Source organism: Ischnura elegans, chromosome 11 (genome assembly GCF_921293095.1).
Source record: "Ischnura elegans chromosome 11, ioIscEleg1.1, whole genome shotgun sequence".
NCBI classification, from domain to species: Eukaryota; Metazoa; Arthropoda; class Insecta; order Odonata; family Coenagrionidae; genus Ischnura; species Ischnura elegans.
In genome coordinates, this window is record NC_060256.1 from 28,901,284 (window position 1) to 28,928,478 (window position 27,195).

Sequence of the window (27,195 nt, forward strand, 5' to 3'; positions counted from 1 at the left end):
AATACTGTTGAATATCCACTCACAACTCACTGAGAATATCTTTAAACTATTTTACTTACCGTAAGGCAAAACAAAGTACAGAAAAAAATTCTTGTTCCCCCTTTTAAACCAGTATTGTTGCACTCTCAATTCCCCACCATTTATGGCCGGCCGGCATGTGACCGCGACACTTTTGAAGTAATAAACGTGATTTTCCTCCTTCAGCTCCCAAAAATTATCTTAAAACTATTGTACGTACCTTTAGTCAATATTATATCCACAAAAGAAGTCCAGTTCTGCCTTTTTAACAAGAGATTTAATGCTTCTTCGGTTACACGGATACTCTTCACGCATAAGTCGCCATGCTCTCAAACAAACACGACAGAACCCCGGCACAGCGTTGCCAAAATTCCATGTTCCGGCCTGTTTAAAGTTGGCCATGGCAGGGCTCTTGGGATACACGCTTTTTGCTTGCGCTCGTGCTTGCATCTCACGGGCGAATGCAGAACTTAATCAAAATAGTGATGCCACCTGACGGGCAAAGTCTGAACTTAATCTTAACGGTGCTGCCATCGGACGGGAAAAGAGAAAACTTAATCAGACGAGTACTGCCATCTATTTTCCAAAAAACCTACCGAAATACAGAAAATTGACTTCGAAAGGCATCCACGGAATTATAAAATATGCATTAAACATGAATTCCCTTTATTACAACCCAACCCAACACAACCCAACCCAACCCAACCCAACCCAACCCAACCCAACCCAACCCAACCCAACCCAACCCAACCCAACCCAACCCAACCCAACCCAACCCAACCCAACCCAACCCAACCCAACCCAACCCAACCCAACCCAACCCAACCCAACCCAACCCAACCCAACCCAACCCAACCCAACCCAACCCAACCCAACCCAACCCAACCCAACCCAACCCAACCCAACCCAACCCAACCCAACCCAACCCAACCCAACCCAACCCAACCCAACCCAACCCAACCCAACCCAAGCCAACCCAACCCCACCCAACCCAACCCAACCCCACCCAACCCAACCCAACCCAACCCAACCCAACCCAACCCAACCCAACCCAACCCAACCCAACCCAACCCAACCCAACCCAACCCAACCCAACCCAACCCAACCCAACCCAACCCAACCCAACCCAACCCAACCCAACCCAACCCAACCCAACCCAACCCAACCCAACCCAACCCAACCCAACCCAACCCAACCCAACCCAACCCAACCCAACCCAACCCAACCCAACCCAACCCAACCCAACCCAACCCAACCCAACCCAACCCAACCCAACCCAACCCAACCCAACCCAACCCAACCCAACCCAACCCAACCCAACCCAACCCAACCCAACCCAACCCAACCCAACCCAACCCAACCCAACCCAACCCAACCCAACCCAAACCCAGCAACATGAATTCCGAGCAACCTATCATCAGAGTCCTCTGGATTGTTGATAATACACTACAAAGTTGACCCTGTGAGGAATTAGTGTAGAGAACGGCCGTATAGCGCCCAAGTGGCAACATTGGGTGCTTTCCATTCATTGACACACGTCGACACAAGTCGACTTGCGTCGCGGTTTTCGTGTTCCATTCGGTGTGTGTCGCCGACTGTTGTGACACAAGTCAACAAACGGTAATGCACAGGAATAGGAGAGTTATAAACAAATGCCGCGAGCCAACACAAGTCGACTCATGAGTCGCATGAATGGAAAGCACCCATTGTAAACTGAAAACAAATGAGGTTTTGAAATGCCCGCTATTATGTCCCCTTACGCCACCTTACCCCTTGGCGGCGTAATTTTGAACTTAATCCACCAGTGAAATATGAGAATCGTTTTTTTTCTCGAAATCTGTGAGATTCCGTGAAAAATATATGTACGACACCCATGTAGTACGTGACGATACGTTTTATATTTTCCAAAGGACGTAGATACGTAGAACCATCGTGGAGCTGAGACAGTTAACAGTCTTCTATCATTTTTGATTTTTTAAATGCTTTAAACGATTATAAAGTCTTCAGATACTTTCGATGGCTGCTTTTTCATCACAATTATTTTTTTTAAGTATGTATCATTTCTTCGAATATCTTTATAGTAATTACCTTCAGTATTGAAAATAACGGTATTTTTTTTAGATTAAGCCGTAGAAATACTTCGTAAAATAGACATATTCCTGTGCATCTGGAAGATATTTAATGATACTTGCCATTCACTGGAAGATTCTTCCATGGAAATTCCAAGAAACGAACTCCAGCCAACAAAAATTCCTAGGTGGGTTTCTATCCTTTTCTTTCATTTTGAACTCTGGGATTATTCAGGGATATTCTAGTAAATTTGGTAATTTCAATCGTCATTAAAAGTGAATTACAAAGAGATTTCATGTAAGCATCGATCGGTGGACGAATTGGTGTTGGTTTCTTGAAAAAATTCTACGCGCGATCGTATGTATTTGCAGGTTGATTTTAATACTGTTTGTGTTATTGCTTCAATAATTAATAGTTTTAATTATTTCTCAATAAATTTCTTACCATGGTCTGTGCACAGACTTAAATGCTTTTGAAATTCTCGCACACCAACGCTAATGCAAGCACACGGCGCATATCCTGGTTTTATCAGGCGTTGTTACAAAAAGAACTTCATTTTTCGAGGGTATTAAATGAATTATTCTGGTACTTAGTATATTATGGAAGGATGTGGAACACTATGGATGAATGAATGACTTCTTATAAGGAAGAAAAACATGACCCGTGACTGGGTTAGCATTTTACATTAAGCCTTTTTTCACGACATCCTTATCGGACGAAGGTAATTTTCACTTGAAATACAGTTGTTTGTCTGTGTGCCAATGGAATTATCTCTATTTTAAGGTGTTCATCCGGTATTGCCTGGCTGAAGATGTGGTACATTAAAGCTCCTGCCTCGATGAAAAGTCAGGAAAACTACTGATCAGTACCGTTCGAACGGCCAAAACTGAAGGATGGTGCCATATCCCAAGGGCTTTCCCCGATGTCCTTTTTACCACTTCGAAGTAGACCAGGGAGGCACCATCACTGAGGGAACAACGTCTTGAAAGTGCTGTTGTGGGAGATGCTTTAGCTGAGATTTTGAAAAATAAGGGAGCATATGATGCTGAGGAAAAGACTCTTTCGGTAATTTAATTTCTATTGTGGAGTTAAATAAGCATTCAGCTATAAGGATTTTGGATGTGGTCGTTAAGGCTGCCCAGCTGAAAATTCTAACAACCGGTTTCGGTACCATCAAAGTGGGTGACTTATTGGGACAATTTTTGCATTCAAAACTCAAATTTTCTCTCCAATTTCAGTAAAAATTTTTGAAATCAGTATCATAGTGCAAGCTCTTGTCAGGAATAATTACAAACAAAATAAATTTTATTGGTCAATTATTTGCAGATTTATGAAGAAATTAGAACTGTCCCAAGTCACACCTCATGATGGGGTGACTTAATTGGGACACCCCCTGTAAATCACGTTAGATCCAAGTATGCAGTCCATTCGGGTGACTTATGTCTCTAATTTGTTTATCTTTTTAAATAAATGATTTATCAGAAAGATATAAACAAAAACTAAGTGACTATATGCCAATCATTTTACATTTTGATCAATTTTTTTACTATAATTTTCAAAACTTCAAACATTGAAACATAGAAGTTTCGGTAACTATAGTTACCGAAAATTCTATATATGTTTCTAGCTTATAAGCTGCTTTTTGAAACATGCTACCGGGTTCAGTAGCTGAACCGAATGAATACTGAATTTAACTGGATTGGGTAGCTGATCCGAAAATATACTTTATTTAACTGGGTTTGACAACTGAACCGAAAACATATTGTATTTAACCGGGTTCGGTAGCTGGACTGAACATCTATACTGAACTCTACCAGTAGCTGAACCGTTCATGCAATGTATCCTAGCGGATTCAGTAGCTGAACGCTGAATAATTAGAGCAAAGCAAATGAAGTGGGGAATGTAGGACCTCGAAATACAATCCAAAGCTTGCATAAAAAGTATGAAAAGTACTGCAAAGCTTACATGAAAAGTACTGCAAATAATCCCAAAAGAAGCTTGAAAATGCTTTCCAAATGACTCAAGAGTGCTTGCGTTTCAGTGCAGTTTCATTGGTGTGCAACATATCCGTTCAGCCAACTACGGTTTGTAAACAGAGCTTCAACAGTTTCCCGATCAAACATTGGTGCTATTAAATCAACCTTTGATTGAAATTTTCATGACCTTGATTTTTTAATGATGATATAAGTCTCAGAATGAAATGCAAAATTGTTTGCCAAAGTTTTGATATATGTACTCCTTATATTTTCTACAGGGCTATGAATGATAATGGTTACATCAAATTAATACATGGCGGCAAGAAAGATTATGACAAAAAATTTTAAAATAGAAAATAAATAAAAGAATTAAATTGTACAGAAATGGAAAATAGACGAACATTTTGTATTTCAAAACTTAATACTCTTTATATTTTATAGTATTTTATTGCAAAGAAAACATTGTTATAATCTTACATTTCTACATGATAAAATTAATTTTAAAATTAATAAAATGAAATTTCATCTAGCCATTATCATACCATAGCCCTGACTAAGATATAAAGAATATATCGAAACTTCGGCAAATAATTTTGTACGTCAATCTCAGACCCACACTCCGGGAAGTTAATCATCAATGGTATTATTGTGAATGCTACCATACAGTTAGAGAATGCTTGATGAGCAGCTGGAAAACAGCTCAAGAACAGCTGGAAAATACCTCATTAACAACTTAATTGAACGGTTCATAATACGCAAATGGCCCAAAAATACAGTCTGTGAATGGTTACCTCCCTAGTAGCAATTGATAACCATACAATATCTATAATATCCAACTGCAACATCCGAACAATTTCCAACTTTTAATCCAATAATATTGCTTAGATATCCACATAATATCCGAAGTTGTCACCAAATGCCATCTATATAATATCCAACTTGGATATGTTTTTATTTAATACATTTATTAATGACCATGCGGCGGACATAGTTAAATCAAAATCATCTGGAACTCTCTTCTTCCGTCATACCTTGTGATCTGGTATTCGTCCGAAACTTTAGAGAAGCCGATAAAACCCCCAAAATAGACCACAGTGTCCTCATCAGGGTTGCTGAATAGATGACGTAGTGAGTCCAATGTGTTGTCTTGCGATGCACTCTCGTTGTCCTTTGCATTGTTGGTACAGCGGATTTCATGGTGATGCTGCTTGTGAGGTGCTGTGTTTTAAATAAATCGGAATTAGTCCACTACATTATAACATAACAAATTTACCGCTAGACTGGATAATTGCAAGCGTTACACCGATATTCAAAAAGGGAAACAGACACGACCCAGGCATCTACCGTCCAGTTTCATTAACCTCGAATGTAGGCAAGATACTTGAGCATATCGTCTTGAGCAATATCATGACTTTCTTGGACAGGGGTAACTTCCTCCATGACTGTCAGCACCGATTCCAAGAAGATAGATTGTGCGAAACACAGCTCGCGCTCTTTCTTCACTATGTTCTAAAATCTGGTTAATAGAAAAGACAAGTTGATACACTATTTCTAGATTTTAAGAAAGCTTTCGACACGGTACTTCACAGAAAATTTATAAAAATTACAGTCATGCCGATTAAACGAAACAGTGGTAAACTGGATGTGCGACTTTCTCAGTGACAGTGGCGGATACAGATGGGGGGCGCATGGGGCGCGCCCCTTCCCCTTGCGGGTCTGGCTATATTGCCGAACATTTCAAAACCGCAATTGTAACTTTTTTATATCATAAGATGGCATTGTCTTTTACATGTTTATAATCACTTTAAATAAAATTTTCATATACTTTGCCTGTGACTTGATCATCTCTTATTAACGTAAAAGTTAAGACAACTCAAGATATGTTGCACCCCACCCCTTGAGTTTTTTCTGTATCCGCCACTGCTCAGTGACCGTACACAAAAAGTAGTTCTTGACAAAATTAGCTCTGACGTAGTAAAGTTACATCATGTGTTCCATAAGGGAGCGTAATCGGCCCCCTTTTGTTCATTGTATACATTAATGATCTCTGCTCCCGCATTAGCAATAAAATACGTTTATTTTCTGACGACGCTGTCATCTATTGCGAAATTAGTGATCACTTTGACTGTGAAATTCTATCATCGGACTTGAGCAACGTTAATTAGTGGATCCAAGAGTGGGAACTCGAATTTCACCTGAGCAAATTCATAGCGGTACATTTCTTGCGGAATTCGTCCAACTATAGCCACGTTTATGCAGTAGACGGTATTATTATTAAGGCAGTAGACGAAGTGAAGTACCTGGGTGTTACGTCGAATCTCTCGTGGGGAACGCACATAAGGATTATTTGAGGCATAACCATGAAGAAATTAGGATTCGTCCAGCGTATTGTGGGAAGATTTTCAGATGAGAAAGTAAAAGAAAGGTGCTTTTTCGCTCTCGTCCGACCACACCTTGAATATGCAGCGAGCGCATGGGATCCAGTGCAGAAAGACATAATCCGTGAACTGAATAAAATACAACGGAATACTGCGTGTTTCGTCAAAAGCAGCTACGGGCGTACAGACAGCGTTCTGGAAGCCACTGGATACTCGGAGGCTGCGCGCTAGGCTTATATTGCGTGAACAATTGAGAATGGGTATTTTTAAGAGCGACATGGAGAACATAATATTAGAGCCACACTACATTTCCAGGTCCGATAGAAGCGATAAATTAAGAGAGATGTTTTGCCGAACGGATAGATATGGGAATTCGTGTTTCCCCCGAACCATAAAGGACTTTAATAAATGCTAGTACCAACCTCGTTAGAGTACTTCATTTTTATGTGTAAGCGGATCCTAATCCCTACACTAACCCCCCTGCCACACGCCTCTTAGGCGGCTTGCGGGGTATTATGTAGGTGTAGATGAACACCTCTTTATGTTTGAAAAACTCGTAATTTTTGTTATAGGCAAGCTAATAATTACGCTTAGGTCATTGAGATAATTTGCAATATATATTTGAATTCAATGGTGGAGAAGAGTTCCCACAAGTTCTCATTGCCAAATCATTTTTTTTAAAGTTACACGCCCGTTTTCAGGATGTAATTGAACATTAATTATGCGATTGAATCACGTATGCTCTCAACTAATGGACTTGGTAGTTAGAGAAGAAAAGAAGGACAAGATGCTGCTTAAGGAAGGTAGAAGGAGAGAAATACATGGTACCTAGTGGGCGTAAGATGAAATTTATTATGATTAAATAAGGTAGGCTTTATGCTATTTCAAATTTGGAATTTTCAAAAGTATTTCATGTTATCGTATTATGCCTAGGTCGCGAAGGAATTTTCTTTCAGAAACATGTGGCAAATTCAACGATATTGAGAATGTTGGATTGATTTTGTCTCGAGTAACATAACACCCTGCATGTGATTCTAAAATGGCTTGATGTCCATTGAAGAATTACTAATAAAACATTAATTAAAACGTGTGAAAGGAAGTTACCTTAAATTTAAAGATGAAGTAGAGCTCAGATAGCCTGAGGATCATGGAATACTATCTGAAATTATAATTTGATGAAAACAAAGATTTCTCTTCATCTAAAACTTATGCAATAATAAGCGGTGATAGTAAATAATAGATAATGTAATAATGTATTGCAGTACTTGATACCACAGTTCATGCTACGAAAATAAATTGACATTTGGATGGAAGTTAATCACTCGATAAATTATGGTTTAGTTGAACCTGTAAAGATTACTATTATGTAGTTGGCTAGACTGAGAAAAGATTGCAACTCTTTCACATTCGTTGGGGTTGGAAAGTTTTTCACAGCATCAATCTTTCCCGGGTCTGGCCGCACACCCTCTTTCGAAATAATATGGCCGAGATAATTTACCTGTTCTAAAGCAAAGTGGCATTTTTCAAATTTTAATGAAAGTTTTGATTCCCTCAATTTTTCGAAAACTCGTCTCAATCTCTCGGAGTGTTCTGTAATTCCGCTACTGAATACAATAACATCATCTAAATATACTAAACACTGTAAGGGTTTTAATCCGCGGAGCACTCCGTCCATCATTCGCTGAAAGGTAGCTGGGGTATTTCACAAACCAAATGACATTCTAGTGTATTGGTAGTGCCCACTCTCGACTACGAAACCAGTTTAAGGCTGTGATTCAGGGTGCATTGGTATTTGATGATACCCGCTGGTCATGTCTAAGGTCGTGAAATATTTGCAACAGTACCATTCATGCCAGTTGCACCCTCAACGGTGATGGAAATGATCACATTATGGAAATCTACTCAGTATTTCTAGATCTGGTAAGAAACACCTGGGCTACGTTAGGCTTAACTCCTTATTGGAGATCCTTGCCCTAGACTCAGGAGAAGAATCCTTATGAATAGAGGTCAGCTTCAAACAGTGGTGGGCCAGCTTACCGGTAACTTTCACATAAGGAGACATCAGCACTTACTGGGAGTAATAGACTTGGATAAGGGTAGATGGGAGAAGAAACGACTTCCCGTCTAATATGCGAGTGCCCTGAAATCATGAGGACTTGATATAGACACCTGGGCTCACCTTTTATAGAGCCCAACTAGGCAAAAGATCCTTCTTCCCATTGGGGACCTCTTGTCCTTCGCTAAGGACATTGACCTCTATGGGTGATCAGTCATTGGTGGTTAGCACAGTGGACCAACAGGTCTAAGTGCCCTGGAAGCCTAGCCCCCCACTTCTTGTAATCAATCAATCAATTGACTGATCACGAAAGGACTAGTCCGTCTTCAACCCGTGTACTAGGAGTCTCGGAGACTTAATTGAGCAGTTATCAAAATGTGAATGATATATATAAAAATTTTATAACTTTTTTCATCTACGAGAGATCAATGAGATTCTTTTGAATGATTAATTTTGGCATCCAAGCGCACAGTAATAGTGTGCCATTTTGATAAACATATGCAAATAACATTAAGCCTTACCATGTTACCATTGATACCAGCGGCATAACTAGGAATGTGCTTAGGGAGGGGGTGGAGGGTGACCCCTCCCCCCTCAGGCACAGGGGTCTGGGAAAATCTTTGAAAAGTGACTCACCTCAATGTCTCAAATGACTTCCTGCCATGATATTAATAAAAGATGTTTAACTTTCAGCATGTGCAGTTATTACATGTCAAAACTAGACAATAGTTGAAAATTTTTCTATTTTTCTGGGCTTTGGGGTGGGGGGATTCTATCCGCTCATCCTGCCCCAAACAGTTATGCCAATGATTGATACCCATAAGGTAGTATGTTGGGTCCAGAGAAGTGGCTCATGGCAAAATAGCCCCTTTTATAACGATGTTATTTAATTTTCACAAGTAAACCCCATGAGAAATTAATGCAGTTCTTACCCTTGCAATTTCGTGTCCATTGTGAGACGGTCTTTACAGTCAGAAGTGATACACTCTGTGATAAAAAACTTCTCTTCCGTTTGGGATCATGCCTTGTGGGTTGTGAACCTTACAATATTAGCACCTCTTCTTTCCTTCCCAGAATGGGGCGTTTGAGCCACTGCAGCTGTCCAAGGCTTCTGGCAGGATTGTCACTGACGATTTGCTCATAGAAATTTCTATAAAAATGCACTCCCACACTGGTCGCAACAGCACTCTTAAGAGTGCTGTTGCGACCAGTGTGGGAGTGCATTTTGGTTTTTGCAGTAGCGAGAGTCGCACAGTGCTGTGGTGATGATGTGATTGATGTTTTAGGATGGCTCATAAACATTGATCTTACGGAAAAAACTTAATTTTTCTTGATTCTCTGCAGATGAAAACATAAAGGAAATCCATTGATATGTAAATTTACATATCATTTAAATGATATCATAAATCCTCTGATTTCATTAGCAATAACATTTGACATTGTAATGTATAATTTGAGCAACAAAGGGGCCAACTTGAATATTGTTTTTCATTAAAGTTCTTCATCTGTAAAAATGTACTTTGGATCAAATTTGCAATAAGTAAGGTCCCAAAAGTACCTTAGGGTTGTATTTATATCAACGTATATTGGGGGGATATCTTTTTATGCATAAGGAAATTGGTGAGAAGGCGAGATGAAAATGAACTTGTACGCGATTGCTTTTTTTGCGCTCAAATATATCTAATTGTAAGTTAAACCAAAACTAGTATTAACACAATAATGCTGATTCAATGCTCCAATAGTCAACGCGAGTTGATTTTGGAGCGTTTCAGTATAATATCAATATCACTTGGTTTAAAAATTAAACTGCAGGAGTGACATTAATCAACTATTTAATGGTAAATTCGAATTATTTTTGATGGCTTGTTTTATGTACCTCCACTTTTTGCAATTTGAGAAGGGCGCCACGGTTATCGAACCTTAGACCATTTAAGTAAGTTCTTATATGGTCTAAGGTATTTCAAAACAAAAACAATGACATGCCGAGAGCGAAATTTCGTTTTTCTGCCATGCTGACATTTTTATCCGCGACTGTTCAAAAAATGGTAAATTGTGTTACGCTTCAACTCGTTTTATCTCTCAATAAATTGGCAATTTGTGATATTAAAAAAAAACCATATTCCACTGTTCATTCTTTGATGATCAATTAGAATCATTTCATACATTCAATTAGAACTTAAGTGATGGAGAGCATAGTAATATGGGGGGGATTGTCCCCGAAATCATCTGCCACGTTCGAAAATTTGAGGAAAAAATAAGTTATCTTCCTACAATCATAATTGTATCAAATTTACAAGGGGAAAAAAGAACGAAGTTAGGTTTTTTTTACAAAATCCTGAACAATACGTAAATTTTGGAAATACAATGAGCTATATCTTACCATATATGGCCATTTCAGCCGAAATAAAATTTAAATTGTACCTGAAAAAATGGGATTTGAGAAATCTAAAAATAAGAAGATTCTTACAAAAGGTGCCTATTGGCTTCTCAAAGTTGAAAAAAATTACATATGATACCTAATATTAAATGCAAATGGTGATCATTTCCTGTGTGTTCAAGATAAGCATAAGTATATTTATTTCTTATAGGGTAAAGAATTACAGAGGACTAAACAGAAAAAAAACAGGATACCCTAAGCATACGTGGAATATAAGCCCCTTATTTAAGCCTGAGTAAAAGATGTCTCCTCGAAATACGAATTTTTCCTTCACTACGTTATAAAAGTTTCATGTCTCTAGACCTTTCAAGGGCGTACCCAGGATCAAAACGGGGGTGGCAAGCCATGGTTGTTCAAGTATTAGGTAAGACTTAAGCGTGGAAAAGGTGAATGAAATCAACATTTTAAGGAAACTGTAACCGCTCTTTATTAGTTTTTAAAATTATTTGCTCGAAAAAATATTATTTTCCTTAAAGACATTTGCAATTTTTGCTTCTGGTAAGGGGGACAGCTGCCCCCTCCTGCCATTCGCTGTGCACGCCCATGTGGCCTTTAAATTTCCAGTTTCATTGACAGATATTTCAGTTATAAAATGGCAACAATGACATCATAGGGAAATTTTTGCTCAAATATTAAGTTTGTCTTCAGTCCAAACTGGCTAGGGCACACTTAGCCACGTATAGCACTGTATTTGAACTTATCACTCATCATCACAATGAAATTTCTCAGCTTACCCTGAGTCACAGCTGATTGATATCCACAGATTACCTCATCTTTTTTCTTTGATCTAGGATCAATTTGATTCTCTGAAATGAACATCACAGCATTTGATGATTAATTGCCATTGTTTCTTTTGTATGCCCGTGGCATTTTTTAAGTACCTACCCTCAGAGATTTTTCCTTGAAGAATATACCTTACTCCAAAATCTTACCCTCCAGTCTTCAATGCAGATATTCATTCAGAGGACAACTCAAAACGCCAGAACTCTAGCTTAGCCCTCCGTCTCTGTTGCTCGCCTAACCAGATATTCAACTCAATCTTAAACAGCAATCCTTACGATGTCGCACAGCATGGGCACTGATTTGATATTAAAATTATTTACCTGAAATCTACCAGGTAACAGTTCAGCAGATAAAATGAGAATCATACCACAATTCTCCAATCATTTCCCTCTCTCCATCTAAGAGCTCATCCTACCATTTTCCTCCCATCGTTAGTTACCAAACGCCAACCTCGATGATTCCCTCAACCCTCTGGGTGACCTGACTAGATTTTGTAAGTGGAGCTGTTTCCTCACCAGCTATAGTGCCTCCCCTCCATGTTTGGCATATTACCAGTTTTCTGGGATTTTCAGTCCAGCCGGACAATGCAGAGAAGAATGGGGCAGAAAATCAGCTGATAAGAGTTGGTCTCAGCAAAAGCTGCCTACCAACTCATCCCACTACCTCAAACCCTCACACAGCCGCTTGTCTCCCATATTTCCCCTATTCTCATGACCGACACAGAGAATCAAACTCCCCTCCCTTCATACAACTCTCACTACCCATAGGTCAATCTCTTACCTTGGATCTCCCACTTTGCAATCACTGCACATGAGCCAAGTCACTTTTTGTCAAGTACAAGGTTGGTCTTTTCTGAATATTGCCATGCACTACTTATTTGAAGCACTTGTTCAGCTTTATTAAACATATCATTATTTATTGCTCTTGGATTTTGTCTGTCTTTGTGGATTTTCCCCTCATTTTGTGTCACCAATAGATGGAAAGTTCTTTTTCTGGACAGGGCACACGTTTGAAACTGCCAGTTGGAAAACATTTTACCACAAGCATTCGTTCAAGACTATCAATTTGGCAGATCATGTTGTCCAATTTTAGCCTCCATCAAGCTAATCATCACAATCAACATTGCAAAGAACCTCTTCTAACTCTTGAGAACTCGTAATTGACATACTTAATTGTAAATTGATAAAGAGATCGAGCAATTGACTTATCCCTTTACAGTACTTTAAATGTATCTATCCTTCTTAAATTTCCTTGCACTTAACATATAGATGCCCATATGGTGTTCACATCATAGAAACAAATTTCGACTGTACATGATTAGATTATTTGACTAACTAAAAACCAATTATACAGTAACTGTGATTAATAAGATTGCAAGTGCATACGTAAATGTGCTCATTAAGTCAGACAAAGAATTTGAATGCTTTTACAAAGAAGGGGCAATTAATCTACTGCGACAACTAATATCCATATTCTATTGGCTTTGTAATGCCATTTAAGCAGTCTCTCCTAAAAGCTATCACATAACATGAATTGATACATAATGACTACACCATTTTTCTGAACTAAAGGCGGCTGACCTTGAGCGTGCTCGCAACCCACCCACTCTTCTAGCCAATCACAGAAGAGCGATAGGAGAAAGTGTGGAAGAGCCCGCAGTCTCTCTCCGAACAGTGAACATCGCTCTCCAGCTGGCAGTGTTGCCAAGCCGAATCTTTGAAGATCGCTTTGGCGCTCGTTCTGCCGCCCCCGGAAGTACCGTTACTCCCAAGGCTGGTAACGCCGGTCGGCCGGATGGAGGGGAGCGTAGGGGAAAAGGGAAGGGGATGGAGGGGAACGGAGAATTGGAAGGGGCAGCGCTTCTGATTGGCTACTTGCTATTTTCCACCCAGCCGCCTTCAGTTCAGAAAAATGGTATAGTAAACATAATGGTTAAACCTGAACTAAGGAAGACCAATGTCAATAGGGGGAAATATAGCAGAACTGATTCAGTATTATGAAAAAGTGTACTTAGTTTCCTTCTGCAAAATAGTTGTAAGCCACAGTGGTGGACAGCAGTGAATGCCTCCTATGTGCAAGACCCAGGTACCACGTGGTAATGTCTATTTTGAAAGTGCATTTTGATTTAAATAAGCATATAGAGGATTTAGGAAAAAATATTCCAAATAATAAAAAGAAAATATATGTAGTTATACCCTAAAAAACTCAATAGTATTAAAAAATAATAATGAATAAATCATAAAAGAAAAGTAAGTAAATTACACAATTACAAAAGGTACTTTTAGATTTATTAATGCCACAAAAATATAATTACACCTGACCAAACTTTATGGTTGAAAATACAAGCACTCCACATGCTTACTTGATTAAGTTGCTTCTGCATATATCACTTGCCCATGATTGGGGAAGCAAGCAACTGGCATAACTTCAATTTCTTTCATCAGTCCTCATAATTTTTCACATTTCAATCAAGATCCCATCAGCTGAGATCACAGACAAATGGCTTACTGCAGCACAAACCAAGCTGTATATCACAATTGTTTCCATCAAATGAAATCTTAAATAACACTGAACTAGGTTCACGTTTTGAAATTGGTTTTACGTCTGAGAATACATGCTTAATACTGATGTTCAGGATAGCCTGAGAACAAAAAACTTTTACATAAATGTTCAAACAACCTAGAGAAAAGTGGCTAAAATATTTGGCTGAAGGTCATGTCTATAATATTCTAAGATAACAGAAAAAATAAGAACTAATTGTACAAAACAATTGGGAGGATTAATTTTGCTATTTTAAATGTCCCTTCACCAGCTGGAAATAAACAATGTACAGAATAAAATAAATAAAGGCACCAATCTTGATTATAGTGAGAGAGAGCAAAAAAATACACTGCAGCAGATGAACCTAAAATAAAAGCCATCAATTGTGGCAGAGGATATCACCTGGTAACCCCAAATAATAGGACGACATAGAAGGTGAAGGAATTTATTGGGAATCAAACATGGTATGGATAGTTACTTATCAACAAATTAATGCATTAACATCTTTCAAAATACTTCGGGCTGCAGCCACCAGTTTTCAAATAAATAATTAAAAAAAACGTGTTCACATAGATTAAAATGGTACACATCCATCCCAAGATGTGCATGTACTCAAAACGCATGATGCTCACCACTACATAAACAAATGGTCCCATTTGGTATCATGACTGAAAATTCACCAAAAAAAGATGCAATTATGTCTTGTCCACAGCTCAATTACTTATGTTCTTGAAACATAAAATGTACAGTGGGGAGAGCTTGATGAGACGTGCTGTGTCAAATGGGAATCAAGGGGGGCCGAAGAAGAGAAGGGTCTTTCACTACAGGCGGGGGTGAAGGTGATGATAAGAGTGAGGGATGGGGGGACAAGTTTGCGTGACCAGCAGCGGACACCTCGGCAGTGCATTCGACTAGCACCGCCGAGACATCTTCCCATTCTGTCCACCTCTCTCCACTTCATGAAGGGTCAGTTGCAACTCCTTGCACCGTCTTTCAAAGTAACGGCTAAGGCGCACACCAGCTCTGAAAATAAAATAAAATTTATAAGCAAAACATTTCTTACTCATGACCTTAATTTATATAATGATTAATACAGTCTTGGAGTATAGTCTGAGAATGAAATGCAAAACTATTTGCCAACCTTTCGATATTTTCTTGTATCTTCTTCTGGGCTATGAATGATGGTTACAATAAATTAATAAATGAAGGCATGAACAATTTTTAAGATGTTTTTTTAAACAATAATAAAATAAAAAATATAAAAAAGCGTTTAAAAAGAATTCAATTGTACGTAAATGGCAAAGACACACGAATTTTGGTTAACGAAGTGCAAATAAGGTAAGTCAAAGTTCTTGCATCTTCTTTTACATTTATGTACAATTGAATTTTTCAACATTTATCTCATTACTGTAAAAAATTGTTAAAACTGTTCTTGCCTTCATGTACTAATTTATTGTAACCATTATTCATAGCCCTGATGAAGATACAAGAATATATCAAAACATTGGAAAAAATGTTTAAATTTCATTCCCAGACCTTTACTCCAAGACGTTATTAATTATTTTATTAGCAATGAAACTCCATGCTACACACCTTATTACTACTAACAAGTAATACAGGGTAATCACCAAGAGAGACTCCAAACCAATGACATATGTATACACTTTCAGTCGTTGCAATGATATACAGGAAGCATTGTACTTACGAGAGAAAAAGTAATAGCTACAAATGAATACCGTTAATAAGGTTATTAATTATACGAAAATGTTATCTTGTAATGATTGAAGAAGGAATTCATTCAATGACAATGAAAAGATATTGAATATTCAAATAAATGAGTGCTGACTGCAAACACAAATCCTGTAACAATGCAAAAAAATCAATGACAAATACAAGTAAAAATAACTAACTTAAAATATTTACTTACTTGTACTCTGCTGCACTAGTGTTATTGTACATTTGACAATTTTCAAATACCAGTAAGGCATCAGCTAGGAATTCATTGTTATTTTTATATTCCATTATTTTTAGCTTGTACTTCATGGTTCCGAAATCCATTGGCCGCTTTATTATCAAATGATAATCAGGAGCCTGAAAATAATAATCCACACATTGAGTGAATACAAAATGCTTTTGATATTTGAACAGATTTTCTCCAAAAGTAAAAAAAAAAATATTCCCACTATATTGCTGTTTGCGTGAATAATTGTTTGCTTTCAGTTTGGATGAATCATACAAATAATTCATGGATTCAGTTGAGTGGTGAAGCAATGGATTTGATTGAATCTTGACAAATCTGTAAACCATGAATTGAATAAGGGTTCATTAAGAAACTAGTGAGGCATTCAACTTTTTGTCACTTCTAAATCACTGGTCTTATCCCTTACATCTCAAATGTAACATGATCGTTAGACAAATGATTATTTTTAGTATTATGGAAGAACAATTGGATAACATCCTGAGAGTAGATTGCAATCCTTACCTCAGACTTCAAAACAGGGCGCATGAATGGCCACGCATCTGCATGTCGCGAGATGTCTGCCAGCAAACTTTCCAGGACATCCAGGTCCAATGGTGCTGGGACCCCATCAAACAACTCGCTGCGTCTCATCCTCCTCTGTCCCCTTAGAGACGCTGACCTACGGCGCTTCTCCTCCAGATCTTCTTCATCATCATCGTAATCTGGCTCTTCCATGCGCCTTCTACGTGAACCCGACTTATTTACACGATCCTCTGCACTGACATTACTGTCTGAATCTGGATGCAAAGAGAAACAAAGAGTCAGTCTTGATATCATAAGCTGAGGGGGGCAGATGGCCTGCCAAAACCTCTTTTTTGATCCCTTCATTGGTGACGCCATTATGGGCACTCCCAACGAAGAATACAGGGGCTTTTGATTTAGAACAGCAATTGATAGCATTTGACAGCAATTACCAAACCACAACATGAAGTAAAGCAACTCATAGTGCCCATCTACAAATGCAAAGTTACCTCCTGCCCAACAGGTTGTACCTGACAGCGGTACACATTGCTCCCCCTCTGTTTGAATCACCTTTGAGCAGGGCTCCGCTGATTGCTGTTCATACAAAGCTATTCCACAAAACTGAAAAGCAGTGCAGCATAATAATTGCTGTCTTTGCCAGCTATCACTGCAAATCAAAAGCAACTAGCAGGCATTTTTCCTAGTAAAGATATCTAACCAATGACAAAATATCTACTCAAAAACTTTTCCACAGCACTACTGAATTCCGACAGCTACAAAAAAAAAAGAAAAAATAATGAGTCACTATAGCACCAACATTCGACCTCAGGCAAATTATAAAGGGAGTTCCTACAAGACAACTCGTGGGGCCTCAATTGACTTCCTGTCCAGTGCCACTGGCGTCTCAAGCAAAGAGGCAGGGCCAATCGTATCCCCCCCGAGGAAAAAAAAAGGAATACAGGCAAAAAACAACAACCACAACAAAAAGGGACAGAGAGAAGTGGGGACACACCGTCCCATGAGTTGCTGCGCAGCCGCTTGGCAATTGAGGAGATCTTGGCAACTGCTGCCGTGGCGCACTGTCGCCTGCGGTTGGTGCCGCCGTCATCCCACCAGGGCCCAGTGCCCTGACCCCAGCCGTGCCACTCATCTCCCCAACGCCTCTTGCGATGTCGCCCTTCCCTCCAGGGAAAGTGGAGGCCTGCTTCGTCAGTGACGGGAAGGTGCTGTGGTGACCTCTCTGCATGGGAGATAGGCCTCTCATTAGCCACAAATACACCCACCAGCTGCCACCTCATACCTAACAGGGGGCGTTCGTACAATGGACCACTCACTACCGACAAAAGACATCTTCTGACACAAGCACTGAGTGTGTAAAGATGAGGGGATATAACCAGTTGTGGGCTGATTTCGACATCTACAATTCTCTTCACTTAGTTCAGATAGTAAGGATTCTGATACCATTCCCAGAAAGGATATATAGAATATACTGATAGAACCCAAAATACAAACACAGAGCGTTCTGAACACTTATTCGTAAAGACCAATTTACAGAGTAAATTACTGACAACCTAAAGATAAGAAGGTGTGATTTTAGTGTCCTAAGGTTAATGGTGGCATTCAAAGAAAAATTAGAGAGTAAAATACGCGAATTAGCAGGAGATAATCATACTTCCACATCTATTGCACTTCTTATTGTCCCGTAAAGAGTGGATGAGAAAATATGAATGAATGGAGATAATGGATGGAGAGTATACTCATGGGATCAGATATACTGAAAAGCATGATAAACGAATAAATATTGGGTTGAAACATAGAATGGAGAATGAGAAATTGTATTGCACTGTTACTAGATTACAATCAAATGCACTGGACATCATGAGGGATGGTAAAATAAGGTAAAATTTGACTTCAACATTAATTTCAAAACAAGGGGCCAAGATAATCCCAAGTCAATAATTACGAATCTTTAGAGAAGTCAAAAGATTAGCATTTGACACACATTCTCAAATGTAAAAAGTGGCGAGTGCACAAGGTGTACTAGGAGAAACATGAGTGAATCAAAACAACGATGTCTTAAGTCTAGGCATTCGAGACTTGAGTGTTAGGAAGACTGGAGAGGGTAAGATTAACGATGGGGAAAAGAATGAGGGTAAGATGAATAAGTGCTGGACAAAGTGGGAGAAGAGAGGAGGCTTCTGAAGGAGAGAGAGGAAATAAAATACTATTATAACATTGCTATAAAAAGATGGAAGTCCTCTAATAGCTTTGCCGAATTTCCTGTACGCAGATGGAAATGCTGAAAAAATCATAACCTCCAAAAACAATAACTTTTGTACTTTACTGTTGACAAGGAGACATCGCAAAAGTGATTTTTGGGATCTGGATGCAGATGTTACTTTCTGAAACTACAGTAAAACCTCTTTACATCGTAATGGAGGGGACCAAAATTTGGGCAATTTGATGCATGGAGGTTCACTATAGAGAGGTTTAAGTGATAGGCACCATGTTTTCATATTATATGGAAATGAAAGGCACTACTGTCTTTTAAACTATTATATTTATGTGTTTAAACAAATCTGCATGCATTAGTGAGCATATATTTATCATTTCATAATTACAGAAAGCAAGCGCTATCACAGGATTTTTAACATGATTCAAGAGAAAACGATGTGATCTCTCTTAATTCGATAGTCACTTAAAATGATTAGGATAGTTGGATACCTTTTTTCTTATTTAATGTTAGGTATGCTCTCATATAGAACAAAATGGCGACAATTAATGATTAACGTGAAAATTACAGCATAGTAAAGGTGTAATAAGAAAAAAAATAAGAGTGAAACATTTATCGCTGAAAATGTCATTCTATATACGTAATCGCTGCTGCATTAATGGTCTCTAGTTGTATCCGTACGATTTGCGGAGGTAGTTAGGCTGTCTCGAGGGTATCTCTTGGTATGATAAGTGGAGGTTTTACGATATAAAGAGGTTCACTACAAAGAGGTTTGCCTATAAATTTACATGTAAATCAGACGGGACCGTTGGGGTGGTATGATGTATGGAGGTTTATGATGTAAAGAGGTTCATTACATAGAGGTTTTACTGTATATAGGCAAGGCAGAAAAAGTGTCACGGCTTTCTTCCACATAGGCCCGGGTTCGAGAGACATGTAAAGATTTTGCCCACCGTGACTTTGCGTGAGTAATCACACCCTCTCAACTATAGTGGTGGTGGCACCGCCTAGGGTGCTGGTTCAGTAGCTCTTATTGCGTGCGTCCTGGGTTCCAGCACCAGTATCGTCAATATTTTTTCCGTGATTTCTCGGCAAATAGACTTAGTGAAGAGTTCTCGGGATTGCCAATGGGTCAGGAACTGCTGCATAGCTGCCGACGTTTCGATGCCCAACTTGGCCATCACCCTCAGGGCTGTGAGTGAACAGCCCTAAGGACAATGGCTGAGTTAGGCATTGAAATGTCGACAATTATGCAGTTCCTGACCTGGTGGCAATTCCGAGAACTCTTCACTAATATTTTTTCTCTCTTATAATTAATGAAATCACTGTTACAACTCATCCCCATTCGTTTTATTCACCGTATTCCTCCGAATATAGTCCTCCCACTTAATTTCGATGCTTCAGTTTCGGGAAAAATCACAAAAACGCGTCTGAATATAGTCCCCTCTTTACTTTTACCATTGGCATTTTTGGAAAAAAAATGGGTGACTATATTCAGACAAATACGGTAGTAACTTCGCAACTTTTTTATAAATTAAAACGAAAATTATATAGAACAAATGGGGATGAGTTGTAAAAGTGATTTTATTAATTATCAGATAATATTGGCGATGATGGGACTCGAACTCAGGATGTACAAGATAGGTGTCACTGAACCAGCACCCTAGACCGCACCACCACCGCCACAGTTGAGACGGAGTGATTACTCAAGGGAAGTCATGGTGCGCACAATCTTTACATGTGAATTTTTCTCGAACCCCGGCCTATGTGGAAGAAAGCCGAGACACTTTTTCTACCTCACCTATACACAGTGGAACCTCGTTAAAGCGAGTATGGGCTATAGCGACACCCCCGTTATTACGAGAGATAGCCGACGCACCGTCAATTGACCCTATAATAAGCGTGTTAAAAAATTCGTTTTTTCCGAGACCCTTTCGGCGTTGGCTCTCGCCATAGCGAGGGTTTCACCGCTGGAAGACTTTCATCAAGACTCCTTAACCTCTGTAACTGCTAGCGATCTGTTAGAAATGAAGTTAATGTAGTGCTCAGTCTCAAATTTATGTGGTAAACTCTCGTTCGATAAATAATGATTGACGAAACAATGCTTTGCATGATTTTTATTCAGTGCGGCGCTTATAAATTGTTTGAATAGTTAGTCGTTATTTGAGTAAGGGAATTTAGTGATGCAAAAAAACATCGCCTTTCGTCTGGATTTATGCTTACGTTTATCGGATAGATGTTTATCTGTCGCCGCACCACTCCTGTTCCTGTATATCTGTTCGCAACAGGTATATTGGCTATTATTTGCTCCACCTCCGGTAAAGCAACAATTCGCTATAGCGAGTGTTTATTAGTGCACCGTGGGGTGTCGTTATATCGAGGTTGCACTGTACTTTCAGAAAATAACATCTGCATACAGATCCCGAACATCACTTTTTCCTATTGAGTAGCATTTTTATAGAACACTTGTTTAATTGAACTGTGCGAATTCAACCATAATTTTTAAATCTAGGGACCGAGATAACTGGCAACAACAATAAATCTGGTCCTTAGAGAAGTCAAATGGTTAGCATTTCACAGATTGTGATATTCTCAACTCTAAAAATTGGCAAGTGTACAAGGTTTTATTGTCAAAAAATCAGATGTGGGTAATAAATTAAAATTTATGCATTTGAAAATTGGGTGAACTTTAACAAATAGTGGGACAGAAAAATATTGAATTTTTTTAAAGACAGGGAATACAAATCTTAAAAACAAGTAACAGAAATTTTCTCATTAAAAAATCATTCCTATTGTAATTTACAAAATCAGATAAAGAACATTAACCACATTAGTCTTGGGGAACACTGTTCTTGGGATTCCCACCGGGTTAATCCTTTCATAACGGCCAATGTTTCAAGCTCTGTCTCTGCGCTCATCCTTTATGAAAGAATTAAGCGGGTGGGAATTCTGAGAACAGTTTACCCACATAATTTGCCAGGAAAGCATCAAATCATATTTTACATTAGTATCCTTCAAAATACGTTACCACTAAAATTGCAAAGAATTTTGGCCAAGAAAGCACATTTCCAGAGATGAAACTAGATGCCAACTTTGACAGCAATAAACCAAGCCTAACATTCCAAGTAAGATAATCATTCCACAAGGATTTAACGAAACAGGGAGGTATACATAAGGTAAAAACTAATACAGTGGAACTTGGTTAGTACGTTTCTGAAGGGACCACGAAAAATGAACGTACTAACCAGGAAAACGTACTAACGAGGAAAGTAAATAATAGCAGTCGGGGTTATTGCAATCAGTGAAAAAGTCGTCATAATTACAATTACTATCGGTAGTTCTCATAGGATCGCCTTCCTGAACTCTTTTCACATTTAAAATCAAGAAAATGAGCGCTACCATGAAAAACAATACCATGTGAATAAAAATTGCAATTTTTCATGGACATCCCGGAGACGATTTCATGATTACGGCGTCTATCTCCCGTGATTTATCCTATATATATTTACAGAACGAGGACGAGTGAAGCTCAGACAAGCGAAGACAAGTCATTTTTCTTTCTCACAGTGTACTCGGAGAATATAACAACAACCCGGAGTAAGTCAACTGGTTTTTTAAACATCATAAAAATTGGGCAAAATTATATTGACTTTCAAATTACGGCAACAGCCGTAGACATTCGCTTCTGGAATTATACCATTTCGATTGTAAAATCGATCGATATATCGACTGATGACACGCAAGATTATTAGATTACGACGTAATTACAAGAAAATTTTATATTAAACAGTTGAAATTCACTTTCAAAATTTGTCTAATGTCATCTGCTTTCGTTCCGAGATCAAGTATTTTTATGCTAAGCTTCGCGTGGAGATCCAGAGGATCGTCTGCTCCCGCAACAGTAGTCAAGTAAATACGCACGATGTCGAGTTTATGGAGCAGCACTGCTTTAGATAATGTGGGAATTGTCTAATACCGTTAAGACTCATTTCTTCATCATGATAACTCGTGCAATAGCAACAATTGCCCACTCACGAACTTGGTGCGCAGCAGTGGGCACTCCCAAGCGCTCCAAAGGCAACAGAAGGTGAGGAGCTCGGGGTGGGGAAAATTGGGGCTTCTTATTGGCTGTAGTTTTTCATAGTCAGACATTCCCGAAAAATGGCCGCATTTTATTATTCAGCACGTCACAAGAATTCAGAAATGCATTTGGATAAATTACGGTAGAAGAAAGAGATGTGGAATGAATGGAAGAATGTTAATGGCTAATAATAATAAATTAAATCATGAATTCAGACGTTTGCGACCCTTAAGAAGATACTAGAGAACGAATTGCGGGTTGCGTTACGGCAAGCAATTGAGCGTACTAACCAGGAAAGCGCAATTTTTTCAAACGTACTAACCAAATTCTTTTGCCTGTATTTTGTTCGGATGGTACCGGGACCGAGGGAAATCGCCGTACTAAAGAGGAAAACATACTAAGGAGGAACGTACTAACCAAGTTCCACTGTATACACAAAAAAATGAAAAATGACATTTCAAAACCAGTAACTGCAGTTGCTTGCTTAAATACTAAGAGAAAATCTCAATTCAACAAAAAATATGAACCCCTTAACAACACCTCATGCAAAAGAGGATCTTACATCAGTTAAAATGAAGTGAAACCTCTCTAATTAACAAAAAACACAAAGCAAACCAGGATAAGAGAAATAAATGGACTTCAAACCAGCCCAAACACAGAATAAATCTCAATTAGTCTCTCTAAAACAACAAAAATATTACACTAGTAACCTTTTTACTTTCCAGCAATAAAGAATATGAGTTCATAAATTGATAACAAAAATCTCACGTGCTTTTCCAAAAGTTATCTTCAAACACTCAGCCTTACAGCATCAATCAACTTGTACCCCAATCATTTTGAATTTCGATGATAAACATGCTTTGTTAGTACCAAAACATGAACTGCTATTCCATTACATGACATACAGGACAAAGGATGCATACACATTGGAGCTTAAAGATGTAATGAGAACATGACCGTCAAAGTCATTTCACTTGATATTATGAAATGCCTTAGAACAAGTCATAAAATTGCTTTTAGCAGCCAAAAACCATTCGCAGCAGATGTGGAGCATGTAATCAACGTCAAAATATGATAAAAATCACTTGATGCTAAAAAAATTAAATAATGTCATTGAAAGTGGGAATATCCTGATGTGTTTGAAGGAGAGCAAAATTTTGCGTAAATTACAACCCAAAAGCCTTAAGAACAGTCACTAAGGATCACCCTAAGTTTTTCCAAACAAACCTATGACTAGTAAAAAAAACATATCCACCATTATTTTTCCAATAACAGAAGTTTAAAGAAAGAAAGTGCATTACCAATCAGTGAAAACCAGAACAAATATTATTAGACATCAGCCAAAAGTGAATACACAACACAAGTATATTTTGCGTACTGTAATCAGCTTAACACAGTACTGTGAATCCTGAGATAAAAGTTAAGTTCTATTGAGCCCATTAACGAATATCTAAAATGTACCAGGCTATTAGCTATTAAATATCTACCAGCTTATAAGTTTCTTTTGCCCATTCATCCATCACCCTGGCCATTGCATGGTTAAATTTCATTTAAACTCCACAAATATCTAAATTTTGGAATGCTAATGAAAGGTTCTACATGTTCTGGATAATTGATCTTCAGCTGTATTTGTTTAGATGCGGATACACGAAGGAAAGGAATGATAGAGGAGGGTAGAAAAGACAAAGCAGCTAGGGGTATTCGGAGTTACTAGCTGGGAAGTGAGTACATAAGCCATGAAACATTTAATTGAACAATGGAAAATTGAGGCTCTACTGTACGTACGGCTAAGAAAAAATAAAACATGACAATATATATCAGCAAGTCAAATAATGCACAAGAACCTGGCAAACAAAGAGAGAAATCTGTTGAAAATAATTATGGAAATCCTAGCAGAGGGAAAAACTGTTGCATTATTGGAAGGGTGAACATTTCGTCAAACACACTTTCTTTACAATGAGCCTTTCACTGAATTCTCAGCGAGGAGTAAATGCTGGGTATACAATTTATATTTGCCAAGCTATACAAATAGTGCTCATGCAGACAACATTGTATTCACAGCCAAAAATTTATGAATATTTCGTGCAAAAAATCAGTACAAAGAGTGGTCTGATGTTATAAACGCTCATTACACCAATCAAAGGGAATATGACAAAGCATGGAAAATAAGCAATTATAAACAGCAACGAAACATGAAAATGGAAAATATAAGACAATAAATTCAAAAGTTAAAGGCCAACCATAAATATTACTATTTCTAGTAAAACATTTAAATCAAATATCCATTTCAAATGTCAGAAGAGACATCACGGATGATGCACCTGCCATGAGCGAAAGGTAAAAATGAAGCACATACAAAATTACAGAAGACTCAACCAGGACTGAAAGTAAGTATTGGTGTTAAGATGTCCACCACAGTCCAGACAAAATCCAGGCAACAACAATAAAAATAGGGAGTTATACCCACCAAAGTACCCAGCCATTACCACTTGAGCAACTAGTTCCACCAATAAAAGTTTGAGCAGTGAAAGAGAAATCACTACATCCTAAAAGGCACTTCAAAATTTGTATCAACGTATGATAGTGAATTACACTTTGCCTACCATGATTTGTAACCAATCCAGCCAGAGAATTCCAGCCATCACTATTGTCAGCCAGTAAATTAAGGTGGTGGTCTACAAGATGATTAATGGGTCAAATCGTAAAATCTCCTAGTAACTATGACCCCCATGCAAAAAATATTAATAGTTGCACATGATTAAGATACACACAGTATAGAATGCACAAAATCACTTTCCCAAAATATTAATGCACACTCAAGAAAAGCGTGTAACTTGCAGCATTAAAAAGCAAATTATGAAGTCATCTACAATGGCTGAAAGAGATAACAACTTAAGCTGGGATATGAAATTTATGTTCCATTAATTTTTAATAATAATTAATAACAATCTATACATCGTATTATTAAAGTACATTGAAATACAAGGCAGCCAGAAGCTGCTTTACAATTGACCTACCAAATGGTGACAATCATCGTCATCCATATTCACAGGCATACACATATTAGAGTTTGGTTGAATAAAATCTGTGGGGATAATAAGTTGAAGAGAAGCATTATCAATTGAAATCAAAGAAGAAACAAAATGATAATTTACCTCTTTTTGACGACTGATGACTTGAGAAGTGATGCGGTTTGCACTTGGGACACGACCATGAGCCTCTTGGAATTTTACGAAGAGGTGGATCGGTGCAATCCATGTGAAATGACAATGGGCATGAACTGCAACTCGCCATTTCTCCATCGCCACCACACTTGAAGCAAGTTTTGGCTTGAACCGAGCCCTCCTCACTAAGGAAATTCAAGGGAGGACAAAAATGAGCAATGGAGCAGAGATTTGAAATTCTGATAAAATTCATGGTCTGGAGATTCAAATACAGATCATTAGGGCCTATATACAGGCACACCTCATCTTACATTGTTTTGAAGTACATTGGGTTTATAGATGTATAGTTATATTCCCAGGTATAATGCAAGGTTTTATACTTCAAATCGCTACTTCATGAAGTCATGGATTAAGTCCTCTAGCTGAGAAAAAACTTGCATGTAATAAATGTAAAACAAGCCCTATTACACTAATTCAATTAACATTATAAAACATAAGTACAGGCATCCCCCGAGTTACGTATGTCTCGACTTACGTAAATCCGTACTTACGTAAGCGATAACTGTATTTCAAATGATTACGTTAATTTTCGAATGCGAGCGCAAAGAAGTAGATATTCGCTCGTACAACCTATGGTAGAAAAAGATATCGAATAGTTATCGTGCTAAAAATAACAAAGTGACCCATTTTTGTCATTCCTCGAAGGAATTTTCATTAATTTCTGTAGAAAAAAATCGCTTATAAATCCCAAGTCAGCAATCAACGTGAAAATTTGCAGTTCTAGCGATGGATGTGGTTGCGCTCATTCCTGTACAATACAACTTGTTATACAGCATGCACACCCGAACTCCGACTTTCAACTATTTAAAAATTGTATCCTTAAGTTTGGACATTTCCATCTGTAGAATTAAAAGAAAATGAAGTTCAAGCAGAAATCTTTATTGCGGAAAAAAATTGTTTAGTACCCACGTAACGG

General features: G+C 38.3%; 1 protein-coding gene and 1 long non-coding RNA gene across 4 annotated transcripts in view; one reads left to right on the top strand and one right to left on the bottom strand.

Moving 5' to 3' along the window:
* The first annotated feature begins 1,800 nt into the window (after positions 1-1,800).
* Positions 1,801-3,573, top strand: LOC124168312. Its single transcript, XR_006866902.1, has 3 exons — positions 1,801-2,068; positions 2,140-2,275; positions 2,872-3,573. It is a non-coding gene; the product is annotated as an uncharacterized LOC124168312 (long non-coding RNA).
* Positions 3,574-13,984: 10,411 nt separating this feature from the next.
* The window catches only part of LOC124168470 (bromodomain adjacent to zinc finger domain protein 1A), a 52,899-nt gene continuing 39,688 nt past the window's right edge, over positions 13,985-27,195 (bottom strand). For 2 of the 3 annotated variants that reach the window (XM_046546731.1, XM_046546730.1), the window contains exons 23-27: positions 26,211-26,404; positions 17,754-17,981; positions 16,742-17,016; positions 16,187-16,350; positions 13,985-15,282 (exon numbers count right to left, since the gene is read on the bottom strand). In XM_046546731.1, the coding sequence (XP_046402687.1) occupies positions 15,171-15,282; positions 16,187-16,350; positions 16,742-17,016; positions 17,754-17,981; positions 26,211-26,404 (973 nt within the window). In that variant the 3' untranslated portion in view covers positions 13,985-15,170. The remainder of the gene's footprint in view (positions 15,283-16,186; positions 16,351-16,741; positions 17,017-17,753; positions 17,982-26,210; positions 26,405-27,195) is intronic. The other variant, XM_046546732.1, reaches the window with a different exon arrangement.